Source organism: Tigriopus californicus, chromosome 12 (genome assembly GCF_007210705.1).
Source record: "Tigriopus californicus strain San Diego chromosome 12, Tcal_SD_v2.1, whole genome shotgun sequence".
In the NCBI taxonomy this organism is placed as follows: Eukaryota; Metazoa; Arthropoda; class Copepoda; order Harpacticoida; family Harpacticidae; genus Tigriopus; species Tigriopus californicus.
Genome location: NC_081451.1, coordinates 909,502 through 933,065, shown reverse-complemented (window position 1 = coordinate 933,065; position 23,564 = coordinate 909,502). Strand labels below are relative to the sequence as shown.

Genomic DNA, 23,564 nt, shown 5'->3' with positions numbered 1-23,564 from the left:
TATTATTAAAGTAATAAAGTAAGAAATATAGATCTTGCAAATTGAAGGCAGGTCATTTTTGTCCGTGGATGTACGTATATTGCATAGGACTAAATTGAAGTGATGAACCTAACCGATGCTCAAAAGCGAAATCAAGTGAATTTTCGCAGCCTTCAAAATTGTTCTCACTGCTCGTGGTTTGGATCTTATTTTGACCAGGTTTCATACATATTTTGTGCATTTATAATACTTTTTTTTATATTTTGAAGTCGAAGTGAAGGTTTTCAACATATTGGTGTGTGCTTCTTTTGCGCGCTTTCGCATGATATTTCAAATTTCTTGAATCGACATGTAAGTTTATGTGATTATTCGTCACAATCTTAACAAAACATTTTTATATTAAACTTTATTTCTGTCCTTACGGGGCTGAGAAAAGAGGACATAATAAGCCCTCATGAACCAACATCAATTCCTAATTCAAAAAAATAGACATGGAACAAATAGGTCTCAAGAAACAAGATCTCATTTTGATTTCTATTAGTAACCACATAATCTTTCTTCTTTTTACATTTCGCAATCACATGACTAGGCGTTATTACTTCATCAAACGCCTGGATCTTCTCTCCTTGAACATAACTAATAACTCGACGCCAATATTACAGCTAACGACATGAAGTTTTTCTTTTGATATTGCCTAGATCGGATCCATCTTTACTGTCCCTTTCATGGTTTCCAATTCAATACGTCGATCATCCAGAAAACATCATTGATCTGCTCCATCCCCGATTGTCCGAGGTCCATGAGTGGTCAGCATTTTAACGTCTCTGGAGTAGGCTTGTCCCCGCCCAATGCCGTGTTTAACAATCGGGGTGAAATAGTGGGCGGGGTGAGTCTGGATGTGTTCAACATCATGGCCAACGCTATGCAATTCAATTACACATTTAGGACGGAGAACAGCTGGGGAGGACGCATCCCCAACTCCAAACAATGGAACGGATTGATCGGATCGGTAAGAGAACATTGACATTGGAAAAGCCTCATTGGGAAAAAGGACCATTTCGTACGCGGAAATCCCTCGTGAAGTTGGGATTCTCCGAAGACATCGCGACTTCCACCCCGTGTAAGAGGGTTAAAAACAAGCAATGGTTTACGTATTCAACTGGAATGTTTCTAGTTTATCCATGACATTTAAACAAGGGAGAAAAAGTAACGAAATTAAACATTGAATTTCCTAAAATAGTATGAAAAGCAGCATGTGCGTGGGGATGGAAGGATGAACATTTTTTATGCCCAGGTGTCGTTGGTTCAAACCTCTGTGCCAAACAGAGACACTCAGAGAGATTACCGGCAGACTCAAAGATAATGGGATAAACATGCAAAGTGCTAGAAAGAAGAAATGAAATGTCGCTTTATCAGGGACCTTGGGCATTGATTAATGGCGCCACACCAGCAAAGCCAACCATCACATCGATCGTTAGCTGTTTCTGATGGACAATGTCAGGATGATATCAGTTTGGTTCCCCGTCTGTGGGCGTAGTTAACGTCTAAAAAGGTTTAAAAAATGAAAGGAAACTGCACTATCATCTGCACCACATCTCCTTGCTCATTAAGGTTACTTCCGAAGGCGGGATTCGAACTAACGCCTTCCGATTCATCATGACGAACTTTGAACAGATGCATTAAACAACTCCACTACCATGGGTTCTTCCATACCTGGCTAATTTTACACTCGAATATCCTTTCAGGAGAAATAAATCTTTGTTTTGCTTGAATGAAATTTGGCTTGGATAATGAAACCGTTCATATATTGAAAGTGCGACATTGGAAGAACAGGTTTCAATTTGCTACTTCGAAACCATTGGATGCACCCCAACTGACAAAAACTTGTCCGAACATTGGAAGGGTCCGAGACATCATATATCAATGTTTACAGTTGTTTGAGATTCAAAATTTGAAGGTAAAATGGGCGCAAAACTCAAAACGTGGAACATAAATTTTTCGTCTTTACGGAGCTGGCAGGAGTAAACAAGTAACAGGAGGAACTAATAATTGTTGTACCAACACTTGCGCTTCCTCTTCTTAGGTAAGGAATCAAACCTCCACGATCGGTGTGGGATTAGTCTTTGTGGACTACAACTACTATCAGGCAGTGGATTACCTCGACCCTTTATGGTTCTATCCCGTGGGTCTACGGAGTAAGAAACCATCTGTTCTTCCTGGATACGGAAATCTGGTCCGACCATTTTCGTCTAGTGTGTGGATCGTCATTGTTATGGGCGTGATTTTTCTCATGGTCGTCATAGTGGGCATCAAGTACTTTGAAGATGGCAGCAACGGACAGGACCTGGCACATCATGGCTTTTTGGTGGTTCGGATTCTTTTCAGTCAAAGTAAGTCAATCACCGAGGGTCTTAAACTATTTCAGTATTTATAGGGACTTTGCTTCACAATTGAACTGAACGTGGTCTTTCTTCAGAACTAATGTCTTTGATGTCTTTTTACTGGATGCTTAATTTAAAAGTGGTTAAAATGTTGTTTAACGAGCCTAACGTTTTTGAAAATCTTTGATGAGAGTTCTTTCCTTTAAATGTATATTTTTAAGCCACTCAAAGCTAACTTGAAGTTTTTCGTCTTGAACTGATGGAATTTCCGTTCCCAGCAGTGGTAACGAAGTCCGAAAAGTTAAATAATATATGTATTTTCTTATCCGTCTATCGTGAAAATAGAAACAGAGCACCATGAAACTCAACCATGCACTCAAACGAAAGTAAGAGGCTCGCGCAAGGCTTCGTTTTACCACTAATGGGTCCACTAAACGGATCAAATCATTTTCAAGGCTTTCCCGGCCATTTTGAACGGCCGCCTTTAATATGCATTGTTTCTGTTATTTTAATGCTTAGGCGGAAACTTGTCAGCACACAATCGGCGGTCTTCCAAGATTTTTGTCGGCTTTTGGGTGATGGCGGTTTTATTCCTGAGCAGCATGTATGAATGCAATCTCCGAGCCTATCTGATGCTCCAATCCTATGAAAAGCCCATTGAAACGGAACAGGACATTGTGGACCGAGGACTGGACCTCTATCTGGGTTATGGAACGCCTTTCTTGGCCTATTTCCGAGAATCCCAAATGGAGATTCGACGGCAATTTTGGACTAAAGCCCAGACGAATCCGGATCTGATCTATCAACCCGCCATTGCTGATTGTCTGTTGGAACACGAGAAAACTCATCTCTTGGAGAAAAATGGCGTCGATCTTTTGAGTCCGGCTTTCTTCTTGGGTCGATACCCGATCATGAAGGCTAACTTTGGATATGAGCCCTTCTCTCTGTCCAAGCGTGCCATGTTCGAGTTCCAGTTCTCATTTGTCTTGGGAAAATACCAAGACTTTCGGGAGGATTTGAACCAAATTGTCCGACACCTCCACGCCTCCGGAATATTGAATACCCTTCCCTCTCGATATTTTAGTCTTGAGGCTCTTGTCGGTGAAATCACGGATACTACACCCAAACCTTTTGGCATGGAGCATTTCGTGGCAGCCTTTGCCATCTTGGGGGTTGGCCTTATCGGGAGCGCAATGGCATTGGCCAAGGAACGGTGTGGCTCCAAATGAAGATTTGATCTGACGATCCATTCATTTTGGTGTTTTATTGGGAAAGCATGTTCAACATTTTGCCCTTTATTGCTGGATGCTAACAGATTCATAATGATGCTTCAATCTAAAGCAAACGAAATGCGAAATCGATTACAAATTTTGTGTTAAAACCTCCTTTTCCAAGGTCTTTTTCCTCTTTCAAAATGGCACTGAATCTTGTTACTGCAGAAATCAAGGAATTGATCTTCAGAGGCGACTTTTTTTTAAACGCTCGTACATCCGAGTTAAGGCTTGGACGTTACGCGGAAAGAGCATGCACTCACCACTTTGGCGAGTGAATTTTCATACCGGTTAACGACTAAGCCCCTAACTCTGAGGTAAGAGGTAAGAAGAACTTTGGAAAACGGGCCTCTAGCTGTGCGCTACTTCGGAATAAACCGCGCTTGTGCTCAAGCACATAAAAATGACCCCATAGCGTTCTTTTTTGTTGATCGGCCTCGTCTCACCATGAAAAATCCGAAGTAATCTACATTCACCTGACTTCTCGAAAGGCAAGCCTGATTAGTCGGAAACCAAATTTTCTGTTCCAAAATTCCCTGTTACAATGCATTAAGAAATTCAACCTTATGCATGAGCTTAGACTCCCTCCTTTAAGTCCTAATCAATCGTGGGAAAATTAAAGCCCCTACTAACGACTCTCACACTCGCCGAGCTTGATATGAACCCATTCAAGTCCTACCGTTTCTCCACTGATGCGTTCGGTGAAAGATAAACACAAAAGTAGTTGCAGTGGACGTTTGGTAAAGGAGACTGCATTGCAACGCTTCTCAACGATGCCTTCGTCAAAATTGCCATCGTTACCGCTCATTGCATCACTGCGGTCTTTTCTGCTAACCAGGGAATCTCCCTTAGGTGGCACCTCACCATCCAAGATTCAGGAATTCTGCCAAGTTTCGAATTACATAATAACGACAGGATTTTCAAACACCACAGAATCATAAAACTCACTCCATTTGTTCACAATGTTGCGAGCATTGAAATACTAAAGCTTGATTTGGCTAGCCATCGTAAGAATGTGTTGGATTATTACAGGCTTCACCATTGGCGCAACCAGAAGTGAATTGGACTCTCTTGGGGGTGATTTGCTCCTTGTTAGCATTTGATGACTAGATGCACCACTTGCTTTAGTACTGATATTGTCCTCAAAGAGGGCACTGGGTCACCTAGGGCTCTAGGGTCACCCACAACGTTGTTCTTAGCCCCTAAAGCATCAGTTCTTGGCAAACCAGTTCCAGCAGTCACACAAATTTGCCTTATTTCGTACTGTTTAATGTACTTTATCGAACTAAGAAAGAGTTTGTTCTAGCCTTAGACCGGGCTATGGGAACCCAGGGCATCTGCGTTTGGGAGGCCCTGGTTTCACAGGCACGCTTTTCTTTCAGTTAGTAGAAGGGTTTCCCACATTCTTCGCTCAAATTGACGTTCACGAGGCCATTTCGGAGCCTGTACGTCCACAAAAGTTCAGACTTATGTTATTGGTGTACTCAGATTTCCTTTCATCGTACAATATCAAAATGTATAAGGGCCCTTTTTGCAACGTCACAAGGCCCAAAGAAAACGGGAAGAGGCGCAGTAGATTGCTACATAAACTGCTCTTGCCTTGACATTATGGGACCCGAAGCATCAATTGAAAATAAGATTTTGATATAATTAGGCAAAAACAACACAAACGCATTATAATTCAATAACAAGGAGTTGGCCCAATCGGCCCTTTAATTGGAAGAGGCTGAATGAAAAAGCACCCTATGGAGTGCAGAACGTAAAACATATTTCGTGCAGCGTAAGGGGGTTATTAGGTAAAAAATGCTGAACTAACTACTTGGTCTAAGATGCACCGTGAATTATGCAAGAATCGTTTACCCAGTTTTTTGGGTTTGTTAAAAAGTCAAATGGCAGCTGTCTCACTTAGCTTGCCAACTGATGATGGATGATCCAATTGAAGGTTATTCCTACTTTTTCATCACAGCGAACATTAACTATTAACTCACTCTCGGGAACAAGTGTAGGTTTGCCCAATTGAGTTGTCAAAGTAGCAATTTCTGCTGTAATTTCAATATTGCATAGAATTTGTTGTTGGTTAGCCTGGGATCAAAACAGTATTTGCAAATTGGAGAGCGGTTGCGCTACCAATCCGGCAGAGCCTAGCCATTTCTCCTCTGGTTGAGAAAGTTCAAATTATGTTAATAAGACTAAGAGTTATTATGACATAATTTTTCTTCTCATTGACTATTGCTTGATTTGGAAGGCAAAAATACCCTGTACAGCTCTCCAGAACGAGTTGATGGCCATGTTTTTTACAAGTTTATTTGTAATTTTTTTGTGCGAATTCCGGGAGATTTTGTGGAGTTTTGCTGTCAATGAAAAGGATATTTATCCGCAAGTTTTGGTCTGGTCCCAAAGATGTCTTTCACTCGATGATATGATATTGTGAGAGGTTCCAAAGTAATTCCAAAACGTTCCCACGTCCCACATCCACCCGATTGTAAAGAATCTTTCACGTCAACATCAAATCAAACTTTAGCCCACGAAGTATCAAGCTAATCAAACTGCAGCATTCAAATCGCCCGGTGTAGGACCTACAATAAAGGCCTCCCAATCCTCACCGCTTCCTGGTAAACCAACGTTTGGTGGCTCCATACTTCGAATGTCTTCTGTTTAGTCCTGGGTTACAGACCTGAGTCCAAATTCCAACTTAAGTCCCACATCGATTGTGAAGAGTCTGAGTAAAGGTCATGGATCTCTGGTGGTACATTTTTGCTGAATGGTGCGGACAATATGACTTTGCCATGGCTGCAAAAAAAGCACAGTGTTTGCCAAACTTTCAACCCTGGTCCATGAATGTATCCAAGTCTCTGTGAGTCTTGACGACTTCAAGAGGAGCCCTTCCAAACCTCACCACCTTTGACTTTGAGGGATTGAAAACCAATTCATTCCCGCTAGCCCAAGAACCAAGCCTGTCAATACCCCTCTGGAATAGCACACTTTGACATCCTCATTCTGGATCGTTCGGAAAATTTGCGTATCATCTGGTTAAGCCAGGATAAGCTTCCACTTGTTCAAGTATTAGACAATGGCCATTGATTCATATGACAGAATTAATGGGTTTTGTCATTCTCGGAAATGTACTGATGTACTGATGGCGGAGCTAACCAGGAGAAAAAGAGACAGCAGACGTCCTGCATTTTATTGTTACCTTCCTTTTTGAACGTCCGGCTTTACTTGCCTCTTTGGATAAAATCACGGACTTCTAGAGATGTGGAGTGCGAACGGAAGCCAAGATTTCGTATCTCCTAAACCGTTCATCTTATTCCAAGTAAGCACTTCATACGACCACTAGATCTGGTTGAATAAATGAACTTGGCCAAGTTTGAGCCCAAACCAATCCTTGGGGAGCTTAGGAGACATGATCAAATCTACGTAGTAATCACTACATAAATTCGAATTTTCGGCCTGCTCTTGGTCAGCTACATAAGTGTCTGACAACATGATTTTGAAACGATCCTTTTTTTGAAGTAAATGATATAAAACGACTTACCTTTGACTGAAGTGATGTAGGGTCTCCTATTTTGATAATTTATTTCGAAAAGTGGCTTAGAGTTGTTATGACCAATTTGACGGGAAGCTCGTTCGCAGTCCATATTTCTAGCAGTCCGTGATTTAACACACCAATTTCATTTCTGCAAATCAGATGCTTGACTCTTAGATGGCAGGACAATAGCATCATCAGGCACGTGCTATAGCGGTCAAATCATCGTGGTTTCTTGTCACCTTGAAGAAACAACCTTTTTTCTAAACGAAACGATGAAAAAACGTAAAATACACTTGACACATTGCAATGACGTGGTAAGACATTTTGGGAATTTTGATTTGTGGCTAGTATGTTTCCACATCAGGATTCGTCAATCAACTTTTTTCAAAAGAATAACATTTTGTGTCGCTACACAAGTAGCCTTGATGAGTTGATTGCAAAATGCGGCATTTAGTTTCACAAAAGGATGCGGATGCCTTGCAAATCACATCTGTTCAGATCTTTAAGAAAAGCATGTATATAAAGATCTGAAAAGTTCTCTTGACATCATCTAAATCCGAGCAATAGTATCAACCGACCACAATGCAAAAGTACCTTCTCATCGCTTTGATTGTCGTGGTCTTGGCCACTTTAGCCATGAGCTTCGACCTCAACCACGATCGTAAGTCTCTGATAAAGTCTTCAAACATAATGGTTTGTTACACCCCAATTTTCAGCCATGGCCTGAAGATCGCTTCGGTAAGATGTCAGAGGTGGGATTATACTCGTAACCAACGCCCTTACAACTGAAAATCAACAAGCAGCTCTAGACTCATTGTCTATAGTTCACCTTTGACCCCTTGACCTTGGCAAACAAGGATGTGAAAATTTAAAAACTTTAAAAGTGCATCAAATCAATGAGGGATAAGCACACATTAACCAGGAGTCTTGGCGTCCCCTTGCCTTAAAAACAGTTTTCTTTCATGTGTAGAGATGGAAAGTCTGATGCGTTCTGATGAAGGGGACATTTACGAGGATAGACAATATGGGGACGAAAGTGGAAGTGGAATGGAGTGGATTGACGAAAATGGAAGCATCGAGATCGTGAACTAGGAACCCGCAATTGCTCAGTTGGATCGAGTATGGTGGAATTATAATTTCATATTATAAATTATATTTATCGTCCAGTCTCCAAATATGGTTGCCTTGAACATGAAATGAACTCTGGGAAGCTTTCGGCACTTGGTCTTTTGTGATTGGTTATTTGTCCTAGTTGTCGGGTTTTTTTAAACATATATTTTCCTCGGGTTTTTATACCGATACAGGGAAATGAGTTCCCCTTAAATCATGATGATTGATGAAATATTTGGTACACAATGCGTCCGAATTTGCCGCTCTAGGGCACCCTTGAACGAAAGGGTGGTCTGGGATTGTTGATAAGAAACGATCTAAGTGCAGCTTAAAATCTAGTAAATAGAATCGTCGAAGAGAGCACGGTAGTAGATTATAAAGGGTTGGTACTCGGTTTAGCACAAACGTGTATTCTAAGACCTTGGCCAACTTTTTATCCGATGGGATGAATTTAAATCGGACTTCACACGTGATGCCTCTTCCATCACCAACGTTATATTTTATTCCCGGGTTAGGGCAATTTTTTTTTGCTTTTGTCACGGGCTTTTCTAACTGCTGCAAGGAATGTAATCCTCAGTACCATGAAAAGAAAGGTTGTATATCGTCTTTTTATTTTCATAAATATACGATTTTGAGCCGTCAGACCGAGCTAGTCCTTGAATGTAGGGTTGATCTGGTATGCTATCTAAAAATTTGTCCAAGTCTGACTTGAAAGATGCTACCGGATCAACAAGGCCTACGTATTCCCTACGAATATTAGAGGGAAGCAAATTAAACAATGAAGGGGCCCGAGAAAGAAGAGCAGTGGATTTCATTGTTCGAACTAGAGGGCTCCGTAGTTCGAACTTGCTTGGATTCTTGAAGGTTTGAAGGTGTTCTCAAAACGCACGTTCGCTAGAATTGACCCTAAATCCTGGGTTGGGACATTTTGAAACAAAGAGACTCAAACAAATAAAAATGAATCTCACGCAGAGGTATGTAATAAGGGTTCCCAATTTTGCACAGCACTTATGTTCCAAGGTTTTTTTGAGTCATCCAACCGTTGTGTAGAACTTTCACCTATTTTCCACTAATGAGGGCTTGGCATACAAACGTTTTGAACCTTTTCAACCGTAAGCAGGGTGGCCAGGTGCTATTTTTCGTTGCTATTTTTCAAAAATTCGCATTGCTTCAAGGCTGCTAGCATCAGATTTTTATTACTAGGAATGGTTTGGTATTTAGCATTAAACTAGCATTATTTGTATGGTACAGGTATTGTGATAACAAGCTTACCATTTTAGTATTTTCCTAGCATTAATTCACTGAAAAAACTGCAAAGCCTTAGGGTTCAAAATTAGTTGAACCTTTGAGTAAGAATACCGTATACACAACTGCATCAATTTTCACTTTGAGGTTTTTCTTAAGGTTTTTGTGGTCCTCATTTTTCTTGCATTTTACATTTCTTTCGAAAAGTAAAACATTCAAAAAAATGCCTGAACATACCTTGTCAAAGAGTGCCAAATATAATTGAAGTTTAAAACTGAAATCCTGTATGATCACCATGAAGAATTAGACATTCTTAAAAGAAACTAGAATTATTCCAGCATTTTCAAATTAGAATTAAATATTTTAAGCATCGATTTCCAAGAGTCAGCATAACCGGCTGAAAAAAACCTGGCAAGCCTGACTAAGTCTTTTTAGTGCTTTTGATTTTGGAGAACTAAGTATACACAAATGCAGCCCTTGAAAATAACCTCACCAGACCGGAGAGAAAAATCGTCTAATCAAATAGAATGATTATTAGTTGATCTTTGTTGATCTGTCTGTTTTAAGTATCTTTGGGTAGTGTGTCTTCATTGGTCTTCATCTAAGCTGCAGTCCAAAACCACGACAAGCTCCTATTTTTACCTTTTTTTGTTTCTTCTTCAGTAAGGGCCCCTATTTACAACGTCAGACTACCCAACAGAAATGGGAAGAGTCATGGTGGATTGCTAAAAAAAGTACTCGTGACATGTCATGAAAGCGATAATTTTTCCGGACTTATGTGACTTGGGTCACTAATTATATATAAGATTTTAATAGAATTTGCCAAAAACAACACAAACGCATTATAATTCAATGAATAGAAATCGGCCCTTTATTTGGTGGAAGCTAACTCACAAAGCCCCCTATGAAGTGCAGAACGTATACCATATTTCGTGCAGCGTAAGGCGTTTATGATTAAATCATAAAGGAAGCAAGGCCTAGAGAGAGCCATCCGTTATTAACGGAAATGTGGGACAACTGAATGCCTCTGAGGTTATGGTTTCGAAATGTAGAGGCGCTACCTTCAATCGGCGATGCATTGTTCCCATGTTAACGGATTCAGCGGCTGTAGAATACTACAACAGACAAAGTCATGTCAGCTGCTGTTTTTTTCGCGGCAGTTTGAATCACTTCATTTTCCCTCGATGACAAACAAATAACTTAAACGAATCCAGTCCAGATCCGCTTAATCCATTTGGAACATAATCTGCCGAACATTTTGGAGTATTATAATGAATGAGACACCTTTTTATGCAGAGGATGATGCATTAATTCACAAGAGACTCTACATATTTTGAATGGGCTGAACTATTAGCGGCATGTCGACAATTGTAATTGGTGTTAGACTTGTTGAATTAACTTGTACAAAAGGACCCCTTCTGTATGCGGTTTCATCTTGTTCGCTTCAAAAAGTGTTGTGCCATCTTGAGTATAGGAACCATAATCAACGCTGAAACATAAAGAGTAATCAAGAGTAGTCTCTCACTTTTGAACAACACAGGTTACCCATTTTTGAAGGTGTCCACTAAAGTATCATTATTACATAACGGCAATCGAAGGTATCAAAACCGGATTTGGTATAACTTTCAATAGTTCTGAATGTCACTTTTTTCATGGATATTTGTACATCTATCAAGGTGTTTGATATAGTGACTTTACCAGGGTGACAAGGTAGCGTCGGACCTTGATTTAAAGCATTCTCGATTCAACAAAAAAATGAATCAACATTGTTCGATGGGGAAGTCGATCTTTTAGTAAGGTTTTACGTTGAACATGTCACACTGACCTATGCTGGCGTTTACCTGAATAACTTCTTGAAATCTAGTTTGACGCAGATCCGGTTGCTAAAGGCTGACAATGCCATACATGTGACCAGTGGGAGCTTCTGTCGCTTGGCAACATCAAGTGACTCTTTCACCAACGCTGTTCCGACGCCTCTGCCAGACATTTCGTCGCTTGTACACAAGATGAATATGTCCAAAACCTCTTTGACATTGAGCTCCTAAAATTGAAACTTGGTTAGGTTATTGCAACATTTTCGTCAATAGATAACCCTGTACTGAGCGTAGGTTCATTTTCGATTTTACCGAGTTTTGAAGTCACGACGACGGGGGAAAAGATTCATATCATACCACGATCGTTTTGTCTCTTAGACCTCTCTACTACAGCATATTACCTGTCCTTCTCTCATCTCACTCTTCTCATCACTATGGTCCAAAATTCTGATCAAGCATGGAGAGAAATAGTCGCGAAATCATAACGAGCGCTTTTGATATTATTACTTTATTGAATTGTTGCTCAGATTAAATGCTTACATCCCTCGGTTGCTTTGCTTTGTCAACTGTTAGCAGGACTTTTCAACCACTGTTTCAGTCGTCTTACCAATTTGAGGAGAACGGTGAGCTGATCATCCAAGAACCAACCCTAAGAAAGCTCAATAAGAATTTTACCCTTTGTAAGCGTATTATTCGGGTCAGCGACCCTGAAACAAACTATGACGAGCAAACAAACCGGACGAGAAAGAAAGGGCACAGCATCACAAAACTAGAAAACCCGTATCACGTGGAAGGCCACACCAAAATGTTAGTTAATTAAAATATGTATATATTATACATATGTATATGTTCCCCCCATTTCGTACCCTAATGCACGTCATGTCGTTGTAGTTGAAACCGTTAAATAAAAAAGAATACCAAAAACGCGTGTCAAATCAACTTTCACGGGTTCAACGGATACACCCTTAGAGAGCCTAGGTTCAATAAAAAAAACAATCTTCACGCCTTCTTTGTGAATCAGCTGATTTACTCTTTGGCACGTTAAAAATAATGTGTATTTAGAAAAAATGTATCTTTTGCATTTTGAAATGTGGGTAGGTTCCATGTACAACCATGAGTTACCGGATGTCATGTCAGGGAAGCATATTTAGTGGGTCAATGCCGTAAGCCCAGGAGAGAATGATGATTTTTAGCAAAGAGAAGGATGCAAGAACCAGAACTTGGCTACCCTTTAAACTTCTGTGATTTATCCTCGACGTCAAAATGACAATTTGATCCGAGGCGTGGTCAATAATGAATCTGACACCAATAGGTTTCTCGGAGAATAAATAGCACTGCCGTACCTCAAAAATGCTAGATTTTCCATAGTTCATGGTGAGGTCATCAAAGAACTTGTAAAGTTTTTCAAGCTTGACAGGGTTGCCCAAGCACTTGATCTTCTCCTTGTCATCTTCCCCAATTTCCTGAGAGCCTTGGTCTCCATCCTCTGGGACTTGTCTTTTAAGGAGAATCAAACCCACAATCTTGTTGTTATTCGGCAAATATGCAGCCAAAGATAAGCCCTCCTCCAGGATTTTGGTCACCAAGCGCTCCAATGCAGGAATTCTGAAAGGAAGCGCCAAAATTGATCCGAACGAGGTGCGCAAGTGCTTTCAAAATCAAAACTGCTCATGCTTCATATTATGTATAGTTGTAGTTTAACAACTTAATTTTAAAAAAAATAAAAAATAAAAAATATCCCACCCAGCATCTTCTTTTTTTCTAATATTTGCCCCGGCTGACCATAATCAAGCTACCCTCCAGCTGCCAAGCCTATTGACGCCACGCGTGTCTAGTTCAGAGCAATGTTTCTGGACAACGCCCGTTCGCCTTATCTGTTCGGCTAGTCTCTAAGTACGAGCTATTTGTAAGCCAACATATTGGGCCTAATTTCTGTACTGGGCCGAGTTGTCCGCTGGGTCGAGTAGTCCTGGAACCCTCTTAGTATGGGGACGTTTAGGCAAGCTCTGGCAGGTACCTTTGTTTGCTGGTACCAGTGGCAGTGATGCATGTTTGGGGCTTCAAACATGTTTTTGAGAAGCTGATCCTTCTTTCACATTGCTATATGAGGAAAGGTCAGCTTCGTTCAAACCAGTTTGAAACGCCAATTTTGCATCACTGGCATTGGCAGGCAAGTTTGTTTGCTGGTACCAACGCTTGCCTAAATGTCCGAATTGCCGCAACTTTTAACATAGGTCGTCCGGCCTAAATTTCCTAGTCTGCAAAATCAGTGTATGACAAATCAGGGTTGCGTCTACTACTTAGATAAAACTGAAATACCTTTATCAAGGTCAATTGTAGCAGAACTTGACTTTAGAAAAAAACCTATGCAACATTGGCCACACCCTGTTATAATATCATAGAACTAAAGTGTTAAAATAAAAGCAAACAAATGTATGAAATAATTGCATTTTGATGTTAAAAAGCTTCTCGCACGTAGTGTAAGTCACCCTCGACTTTCAGAAAGTAAAAGCTCGCAAAGGTTGCGGGGAACAAGGACAAATAAAGATCAGCAAATTTTGTGATGTCCAACTGAATAATTGGCCCTGACTCGGAAGAAAATACATGTAACATTTTGATATGTTGAAACAACTTGTCAAAAATAGTCAGAAGTCGTAAACGTCGTCAGTGATTTTGGAGATGACATTCAGGGCAAATTTATTGACATAAGCTGACTCAAAGGGATCACATACCTTCGCTTCCACTTTCCTCGCTAACATGCCATTAAGAAATTCAACTGACATTTCTTCAATATTTGATACACTTAAATTCTCTCGAGAAGAAATTTAGTATGATCAAACGAACGAAACAGAGATATATCTAGATGTAATACCATGTGATACTCACGTGTAACCATGTGGACACAAATCTAGAGCCTTGGCGCATGGCTCGTTAGGGAAGAAGTGCTCTCGTAGAAAGATGAGCACATTGGGAAAGGTGGCCTCAGAAATTTCAGTGAGCTGAAAGTCCCCACATCCTCCTTCTTCAGACATCTTTCAGGGAATATACTCTATTTTGAGAACAAGGTCTCTTCGTATTCATTCCACTCTCTCACTGAGGGACAGGGTGTTCAGAATCCGCGTTTATTTCGGATCATGTTGATATTAGTAAAGGATGTGAATCAAAATCTCTCATCAAAGCAGGTTTTTGTCCCTCACTCATTTCTGTTTTAATGGTCTTCAGAAAACGGTTGAAACACCCCGTGTTTTCTTTCGTTTAATGTCAATAACATTCCAAAGACTTTTGAAGACCTCTAAAAAGGCGAAAAAGTGAGTTCCAAAGAGGCCTAGACTCATTTTGGGGTTTCCAAGCAAGAAGTCCACGTTGGATCTAATCCTTCAGGAGTTCCAAGCTCCATTTTTAGCCCAAGGGACACAAAGAGCAGGAATGTTCCAATAATGGGGAAGGAGGTGTTGACCATCCTGTTCCTATCTAAAACGGTTCAAAGCATCTATTCCTCATCCGAAAACAGGGTCTAAATCGATTTCTTGAATGGTTAAGGCAAATTCTTTCGGACATGCATCACCAACGGGAGGCTTTTTTGGGGTCCACTCTCTTATTGGGGATTGTTCATTATCGAACTATTATCCTTGGATAAGTACTAAAGGTCCATGGTACAATATAATATATTGGAATTGAGATATTACAATGGAAGAACGTACAACACACTTTTGTCACAGTATGAAGGCACATTAGTGGGGCTAAGAAAAAAACCAATTCAAAACAGTAAAAAAGAGTTCCCTCAAAAGTCCTTTAAATAATTTAAAAAAATGTGTTTGTGAAACATGTCTTTCCCCGCTTTTTGCAAAGGAACAACATTTCTTTTTTACGGATTTCCTTACCGATACTGGGATTGGAATCCCAGCACTTCAAGACGAGAAATTTATTCATTTTACTTGATTTTTATTTATATATAATTTGATCATCCGAGGAATCAAAGTTGGCTGATCTGGCAAACCCCTGAATATAAGGTTGATTTGGAATTTCAATTAAAAACTTGTCCAAGTCGGCCTTGAAAGATGCAACCGGATCAACAAGGCCTACGCATTCTTTCCGAATATCAGAAGGAAACATATTAAACAATGAAGGAGCCCGAGAGAGAAGAGAAATGGACTTCATGGTTCGAACTAGCCTGGATTCTCGAGGGCTTGAAGGTGCTCTAAAAATGCACATTAAGCCTCTATGGTCACTACAATTGACCCTGAATCCTGGGTTGGGACAAAGCTCATGGATGCTTTTGAAGACACACAGTATCAGATATCTTTCGTACCTTCTCTGAATACTGTAGAAATACTGTAGTATTGAGACATATTTCTCTCTACTTTGTTTACTCTTGTTGGATTTTGGAGGATGTTCAAAGACATTTCAACCTGACTAATGAGAAACGTTTTCATTGTTGCAAGCACTTTTTTTGCACACTTACTTTGGGTCCTAGAGTTGAGCTTCATCCTACCAGTGAAGTCATCCATCATTTTGCTTTTGTACTGGTCTGATAGGCATTGCTGTAGCCTGTATCAAATTGTTTCTCCCTCTGAATAATACCGCGTGTCCCAAAAAGAATGGATCGATTTTTCAAACACGGCTTTCGGTATCACATAGCCTTGCAACATCTAAAGCGCTATGTTGTGGCCAAAGGGGCTCATGATGAATATAGCAGTTCATAGAGTAATTAAAAAAGAGCAACGTGAAAATGAAAAATTCGAAATCGAGTTGGAAGAATAAAAGTAAGCTAAGTATAGAAAAGAAAACTCGAATGGGGGGGGGGCAATGTTTTTGGAACACCCGGTATATTATATATTAAATATTATTTTCAACTCAAGGAAATCAGAAATGCTCGTGGGCCATATCTTTAGACCTTAATAAAGCATTTGACGCAATAAACCATGAGATTTTACTACACAAACTTTGAAAGTATGGCTTTAGCCAAAGCCTTGTTCTTTGGGTCCGAAATTGTCTGACAAACAGACAGCAAAGTGTATTTATCGGTAAATGTAAGCCCGAGTTTACCACAATCTCGTGTGGTGTACCTCAAGGAAGAACGTTAGGCCCATTAATCTTTCTCATCCACATTAATGATCTACCTAGAGTCACACAATCTAAAAAGCCACCATGTTTGCTAACGACACGACTATACCACAGTTCAGCAATGATCTAGTCAAAATGAAATTCGAAATCAGTCAAGTGTTGGAGAGATTGTCGACTTATTTAAAAAGTTAATAAACTGTTCTTAAATCTGAAGAAAGTTAAATTAATTATGTTAAGTCTTCGAAAAGTAGTAGATGATTTTTAGTATATTCAAGCGGGCTGCCCATCCAACAAGTGGGAGGGAATAGAGATGAAAAGGTAGTCAAATTTTTGGGATAACTACATGCGGATGAAAACTTGAATTTTAAAGGATATGCACGGCAATTGGGAAACAAAATCCGAAAAGTGATGTTCACCCTATTCAACTTCGACAGATCTTATATAACTCATTGATTCAGAGTCTCGGGGGGGGCACTCTCCAACAAATAACCTAGTCATTCTGCAAAAGAAGGCTTTGAGGTGGAAAGCAAGATCTCATATTTGTCCGATTTTTAAGAGACTGAAACTTTTAAAACTTCCAGACCTAGTCAAAATTTATCACTTGAAATCTTATGTATCTATGAATCCAAAATCAAAATACCTAGTATCATTAACCAATACTCTCACAAAGAAACAAAAGGCGGATCGACCTACTTCCACTTGCCATTACTCCGCCTGAGGCGGTATCAACAACTCCCAAACTTTCTTTTCGCCAAACATGGAACGAATCTATCCATGCCGCTGAACGAAAGGTAGATTTAGCAACCAATGACAAGCGATGGCCCTTACAAGTATCTGATCTAACCTTTAGCTCATACTCGACTGAATGCAAGACGAGGGATTGTTTTCTTTGCACAAAAGTACTTTGAGGCAAGCAAACAAAATACATCCTATGGATCAAATTACATAAACTGTTTCACCTCACTATGGAAGGTGGCGAATCGGAAGAAACGTGGATAGAACAAATTGTACCTCCATTTGTCAATATCCCGCAACCTTTCAAAAAAGGTTGAAAGTACGTTCTTGTCGTTCACTTATTAACAAACCAAATTATACCAGTCAACAACTTACAATAAAAGTGATTTTATCATTTTGTATCACAAACGTCATAAGGCCCTGTCCTAAGGCTAGTACTACGTAATTTTATGAAGACACGGCATCGAACAGAAAGTTAAGAGGAGAGAACTTTTGACACCGTTTTTATTGTACTTCATTGGCGATTGCTCCATTCTCGAAAGGAACCTTTGCATTTGAATAGTGGTCCTCCGTTGTAACTGTCTACGCCATCTACAAAACAAAATCTATCCGTTTACACCATATACAACTCTTACATATTCACTATTTTAAATTGATAAAGTGCGTGGTATGATTATAGCTCATCATATATCATTCCCTAGATGGACCCACGCCATTTCTACCTCGACCTTTGATTATTTTACCACAAAATGGGTTAATTTCGAAATTGAGCCTAAGGATGAAAAAGATTGCTGTTTTCATTTTGCTGTCGTTCCTACCAAGAAATTTTGATGAACGGGAATGTTGACGGGAAATGATAAGTCAGTCGCCCATGAGACTGATCTGGGCAATGATCAATGTGGAACTCTTGCACTCCACAACTAATTAAGATCAAGAGACTCTTCATGGCCATTATGACCATACCAATTGGCAAAGATGTGGACAAATGCACTTTCCTCTCATACAAATACAGGCCTTGGGTTGAGTTTTCCATCGTTCGATGGAAGTAGGAAGCCAGAGAGACGACTTTCAGAAGCCCAGTAGAATGGAAAATTTGCACAAGCTGTGATCTCACCGCATCTCCTTCTGAACGAACACAGATGTTCAATGTTCTGAGCTTTCTTGGGCTGAATGCTTGCACAGGAGTTGGGCAGATGCTTGAATGAATGTCTGGAGTTTCTGATCTAGGCTTGGAGCGACAGTGAGTTCATTGGATCTCATCTTTCTTTTCCTGCGAGAACTGCTTACTTTCCAATTTGTGTCATGAACAGTCGTCGTCTGCTGATTTTTTTGCCTATTAGATTCACAAGATCCATCCCGAGATTGTTGAAGGTTCGAAATAGTGGAAAGTAGAAATAAAAAGAGAAGAAGAATGCCAAAACCATCTACAATCTCTAGGTAGTTCCTACTGAGGGTGAGATAATTGATTCATTATTTCCTTTTTTTTCCCTTGCGGACTTCCAACGGGAATGAAAGAGCAATCTCAGATATAAGCATAAATTCACACAATTGTGACTTGAAATATGCTCCTGGATTAACTGCTCGAGCTTTTGCAAACCTGCTGAGCTCATTAGAGTCCGAATGGGTGAAGCATGTTCAAGATGTGGCTGGACAAGCGACTTGTACAGAGTTAGCATCGTGATGCTATCTCTGGACTTAAACGTCAAAAAAGATCGAAATCACACGTTTGAAAATCTTTGCCAACTTTCAACTTGGTATCCTCGTCAAACTTTCCATTAGTTTGGAGGAATACATCAAATCTTTCACGGACGAAACCTGGTCAATTTCGTTGTCTCCATTATCTACCAGGGAAGTGTTTCATGGCGTGAATCCAAAGGTCATTGAGCGGAATTTCATTCCGTTCAAGGCTACATTACTCTCAGCAAGATAATAACAAGCACATTTTATGCAAGACGTCTACCAGATTGCCTGAATTCTGACCAATCCTACCAAATTCTAATTTTGTATCATCAGCATCAGAAGATGTACTGGCTTTACTACTAAGCTTCTGAAGTGGAGCAAGGAAGATCCTAAAAAGATGAGGGGACCTGAAATGGATCCCTGAGGAACATCCGACTTGACGTCATTTGTGTCACCTGTGGATCCCTCAACATTAACCACTTGCTTTCTATCATGAATGGTACTAAATGGGTTGAACTTCTTAACCCATTGAGAACTTTGCCATGGATCCCAATCTCATGGAGCCCGTTAGCTTAAAGGCCATGATCTACCTTGCCAAAGGCCTTGGCAAAGTCGAGATAGACAATATTGACTAATTCATGACTCTCTAGTCCTTCAGGAACCTGCTCTACGCATAAATGCTCAATCAGTTGGGCTAACGATCTTGTCAAGCTTATTTACTGAAAGTCTATGATTCACCTTGTGATTATATGAACTGACTCATGACTCTGTGCTTTCTCAATGACCTGTTCTAGGTGTTCAATCTATTGGGAAAACGTGCTTGTACAGAAAGTCAGTCGCCGAGCCCAAGAACACGCGTCACGTTGATCAATAAACAATCATTTCTGATACTAGGAGCAGCGCTATAATTCACTTGAAACCCGTGCTGACTAGGAGGAAGAACTTCATGGACTCCAGGATATTCCACGAGCTTGAGCTACATGATCTCGCAATTACCTTGAGAGAAATGGGCCCATAACTACTGGGCAGTGACTTATTTCTCCCTTTAAAGATTGGAGCAACATCTAAACTCAACTTAGGATAACTCGTCGCCATCTACTTACCCTTCATTTGTCAGACAGCCCGTATGCCAATCATTGTTTTCAATGACTTGTTCGCAGTCGATTTTATTTCTCTATGCAACACAATTATGAAAGTTTGATATGTATACTTATTTTATACATGTGCAATATTTCTTTCCTTTCTAAAACGACACTGATAATCATCTTTGTTTCTTCTGATTAGTTATAAGTGCATTTCTACCGATTGTGGCAATTGGTCCAAAATTAAGGCGCAAGTTAATATTTTGACTAAAAGACGTGCACAACCAACCTACCGAATTTTGTATGGGTGATCAAGTGATGGATGAAATAATGACGATATTCATATGTCATATCAAGATGACAACCGCACTAATACGTAACATAAAAACCGTCCAAATCTCAGCCAAATGTCTCTATGAATCAATTCAAATTAGAAATTGGAGTGCCATTTCTTCCATAGCAATGTTTAGCTTAATACCAAAATTGTAATCTCCTATATCAGACCTTCACACATTTCCAGAATCCAAGCTAGTCAGAACCATGAAGTCCAACCCTTTTCTTTCTCCGGCTCCTTCATTGTTCAATAAGCTGCCCTCAAATATTCGTAGGGAATATGTAGGTGTCGATCAAGTAGCATCCTTTAAGTCAGACTTGGACAATGTGAACTGCTGGGGATCCCATTTCCAGTAACGGTAGGGAGGTCCTCCCAAAAACACGATAGTTAAAGCCCAAGTTTTTTGAAATCCATACGTAGGTAGCTCTTTGTTTTATGTATCTCCATATTTTGAGTTTACATCCATGCTTAACTTGTTGGATCCAATTGCTGGCATCGAACATGCATTGCCTCGGATAACACTTTTTAAAATTTTGGAATTATGGGGGAATTCGTGCAGCACTCATGATGCGATGGTAGAGACCATAGCAAACCAGATAACTAGAGTGAGTCCTCAAGCTCTACAGGAGTTGTACTGGATGAGCATATTTTCTGGCCAACTAACCCTGGCTTTAGGTAAGTTGAAATATATCCATGAAACGGTTATTAATATTGTTTCCTTCTAATTTCTTACAAATGTTCACATAAAAAGAGTGGTAGAATATAAAAAAAGCTTAGGCACTTATCTATTGTAGAGACTTAGGTCAAGCCCCATTTATCCCTCTTGTACTTTACGATATAAGATCGCAAATGCTCCATTTTCAGTCAATCTATTCTGCCAAGGTTCGTTACATACAATCTGTTCAAGATCCAAAAGAGATCTTCAGCAAGCTCTGCTTTCTAAGCCACAATGCACAATGTTCCTCTAATCTCGAGGCAAGGGGGCTTGCGTCTTCCGCCTCTTGTCCAAGGGTGTCAACTCCATGACCGAGAGCATCTTTATTTAGAAATGCTGATCAAAGAAGCTGATCCAGTCCTGGTCTAAGCACTCATGACCATAGCTTATGACTATAGTATGACGATGGTATCTTCCATTTCAACCAAAGGAACATTAAGCTCACAAATGGTGGCTTGGCCAATAGTCACCCTGCAATTGCTTCTCCCTTGATGTGTCTTGGGAGATTTTGCTCATCCCTTCAAAAATTACTAACTCAAGTCTTTGATGCTTGCTGTCTCTCAAGATTTTCGTGGGACTCATACGCACTATGCTTTGTGTGTTAGGTCTCACGGAACAAGGAACGAGGAGTAGAAAGAGATGAAGGAGGGTGAACATTGGACAGTGAACTCACGGACTTGTGTGAGCTCATCCCCTGTCATGCACTCTTGGAGAAGGAGCCAAGCTCAAAAGTAGGCAACGAGTCAGTGTTGCCACTTGGCTCGTGGGGCACAGGTTATCTCGAGCGAGCTTTCTTTTTGTCGAAGGCGATCGAGGAGAGGAATCAGAGCTTGAGGTGGAAAGTGGGAACCCTGTGGAACAAGGCGATCCCGAAGTTTGCAAGTTGCTCACGAAAAGCACAACATGAGTCAAACTAGTAGCCAAGGGGAAAACCAGCTGATTGCACGGTGTTTCTGATTCTCTGCCGATGTCTGAGCCATAACCAGTTTCCTTGCAGTGCTTCCGATGTTTGTTACGTTCATTGTGCCATAGGTGTGCCCTGAGGATCGGATCAACGAGATAGAGGGTAAGTTACGTACGCATGTAATAAGTGTTTCGAAGAACCCTTTTATACACATACCTAATACGTATATGGGGTCGAAAGCTCCTTGTTTGAGTATGTTTTCAAAATCATGCAATTGACCACGTGAAAGAAAGTGGAGCTAATGGTCATTCATAAAAATTCCATGGAGAGGAACAGAGCGGGGTCTGTTCTGGCAAATGAGTTCTTTTGATTGCTTGAATATGTCATTTGGACAATCTGCAATTTCTTGTGCTCTTTTTCGCCACGAGAGGAGTAAACTCTCCTCTTGGACCTTAGGCATTGTTTTGACTTGGGAAAAGGGCAAAAAACTCTTGGGAGGTATTTTGGTATTCCGACGGGTGTCGTTTCACAATAGCCAACAAAACAGTTCGTTCTCCCTTCGAGGGATGGGAGGACACATTTATTTTGAATCCATTCAGCGAACAATCAAGGCACTTTCAAAGGAGTCGTCGTCCTCATCGTCTTCGTTGAGATGCTCGGCCTCAAGAGGGAAAGTCACCCTATCATCGAGCCGTGTGAGTTAATCCTTGTCAATTAGCGACTAAGTGGGGTCGTCTTCCAAGCCAAACACCAGAATCAATAGCACCTTCGAAGAGCTCACTTTTAAAACGCGACGTGTTCCAAAGTCTTGTTGTTCCAAGACTTGAATTGTCATTTGACTCTGATATTACAAGTACCTAATGGTGTGAATGACGTGAGGCGTCATTACATACAGAGTTTACCACTACTTATCAGAGGGGAAACGAAGGCTTTTTCGATACTGAACAAAAACATGAACATTCTATTCACATTGTATGACATCCTTTTAGAATGGTCTTCAAATTGGCAATCAGTTGCTTTTTGCCTGTCATACGAGCATTAAACTTAGAGCATTTGGATGTTTGTAGTTGCAAATCTAGTCCAAACCATTATATAGGGTTATATTTACAGTCTGTCGGACTTTGTCTTGGGTTGATTTTCATGTAAGAAAGTTGAATTTTTCTTCAACGGTTAGTTAGTGGGGAAAATTCGGAAATATAGTAATGGTGGTGGACGTGCACGAGTAGAACTTCCGAAACAAAAGGCTCCAAAGCAATGTTTCTGGGCAACGTTTTGAAGCAAACACATGTTGGCTAAGCAAAAACAAAATCCTTTTTTCAAAACAATGACTAAGAATAGAACTTTAACCATTAAGTGAAGTTCAGAAAAGCCATTTGATGCAGATGAGGGCTCAAAATGAGAATCGATTTTATTTATTTCGCATTAAAACAGCACTATTAAGCACACGTCTTGCGTGATCTGAGGGCCTTTTGGAGCAACTCAACACTTACATTTGTATTTGAGGTTTCCTTCTAAAAAGCCATGATATTTTTTCAAGGATTCATTAGGAACATGTGCTTGCGCTGTATTTTTGTTTTTTTAAATTATTAATTTTAAAAGCATCCTCAGGAGAAAAAATTGGCCAAACCAATAATGCATCGCGCAGGTTGACAATTCAAGTGAAATGTCCGGGCCTTCTTTCGTAGCAACTGAAAACTTCTCCTTTAATGTTATCTTTTTAG

The 23,564-nt window shown here is 40.2% G+C and overlaps 3 protein-coding genes and 1 long non-coding RNA gene across 4 annotated transcripts in view; 3 read left to right on the top strand and 1 right to left on the bottom strand.

Annotated features, from left to right (window-relative positions):
- The first annotated feature begins 688 nt into the window (after positions 1 to 688).
- Positions 689 to 3,975, top strand: LOC131891769 (glutamate receptor 1-like). The gene is made up of 3 exons (XM_059241428.1): positions 689 to 988; positions 2,063 to 2,369; positions 2,880 to 3,975. Exons 1-3 carry the CDS (start codon positions 779 to 781, stop codon positions 3,587 to 3,589), a joined length of 1,227 nt encoding a protein of 408 aa, XP_059097411.1. The 5' UTR covers positions 689 to 778; the 3' UTR covers positions 3,590 to 3,975.
- Positions 3,976 to 7,680: 3,705 nt separating this feature from the next.
- Positions 7,681 to 8,380, top strand: LOC131891618 (uncharacterized). The gene is made up of 2 exons (XR_009374437.1): positions 7,681 to 7,821; positions 8,131 to 8,380. It is a non-coding gene; the product is annotated as an uncharacterized LOC131891618 (long non-coding RNA).
- Positions 8,381 to 10,442: 2,062 nt separating this feature from the next.
- LOC131891645 (uncharacterized) lies at positions 10,443 to 14,423 on the bottom strand. The gene is made up of 4 exons (XM_059241274.1): positions 14,216 to 14,423; positions 12,673 to 12,934; positions 11,357 to 11,556; positions 10,443 to 11,004 (listed from the first exon to the last, which is right to left on the bottom strand). The coding sequence occupies exons 1-4, from the start codon at positions 14,359 to 14,361 to the stop codon at positions 10,896 to 10,898; spliced, it is 717 nt and encodes a 238-aa protein (XP_059097257.1). The 5' UTR covers positions 14,362 to 14,423; the 3' UTR covers positions 10,443 to 10,895.
- A 7,382-nt stretch (positions 14,424 to 21,805) lies between these two features.
- Positions 21,806 to 23,564, top strand: part of LOC131891387 (uncharacterized) — a 42,373-nt gene continuing 40,614 nt past the window's right edge. Inside the window, exon 1 of the mRNA XM_059240925.1 lies at positions 21,806 to 22,005. The gene's annotated coding sequence lies outside the window, so the exon portion shown is untranslated. The remainder of the gene's footprint in view (positions 22,006 to 23,564) is intronic.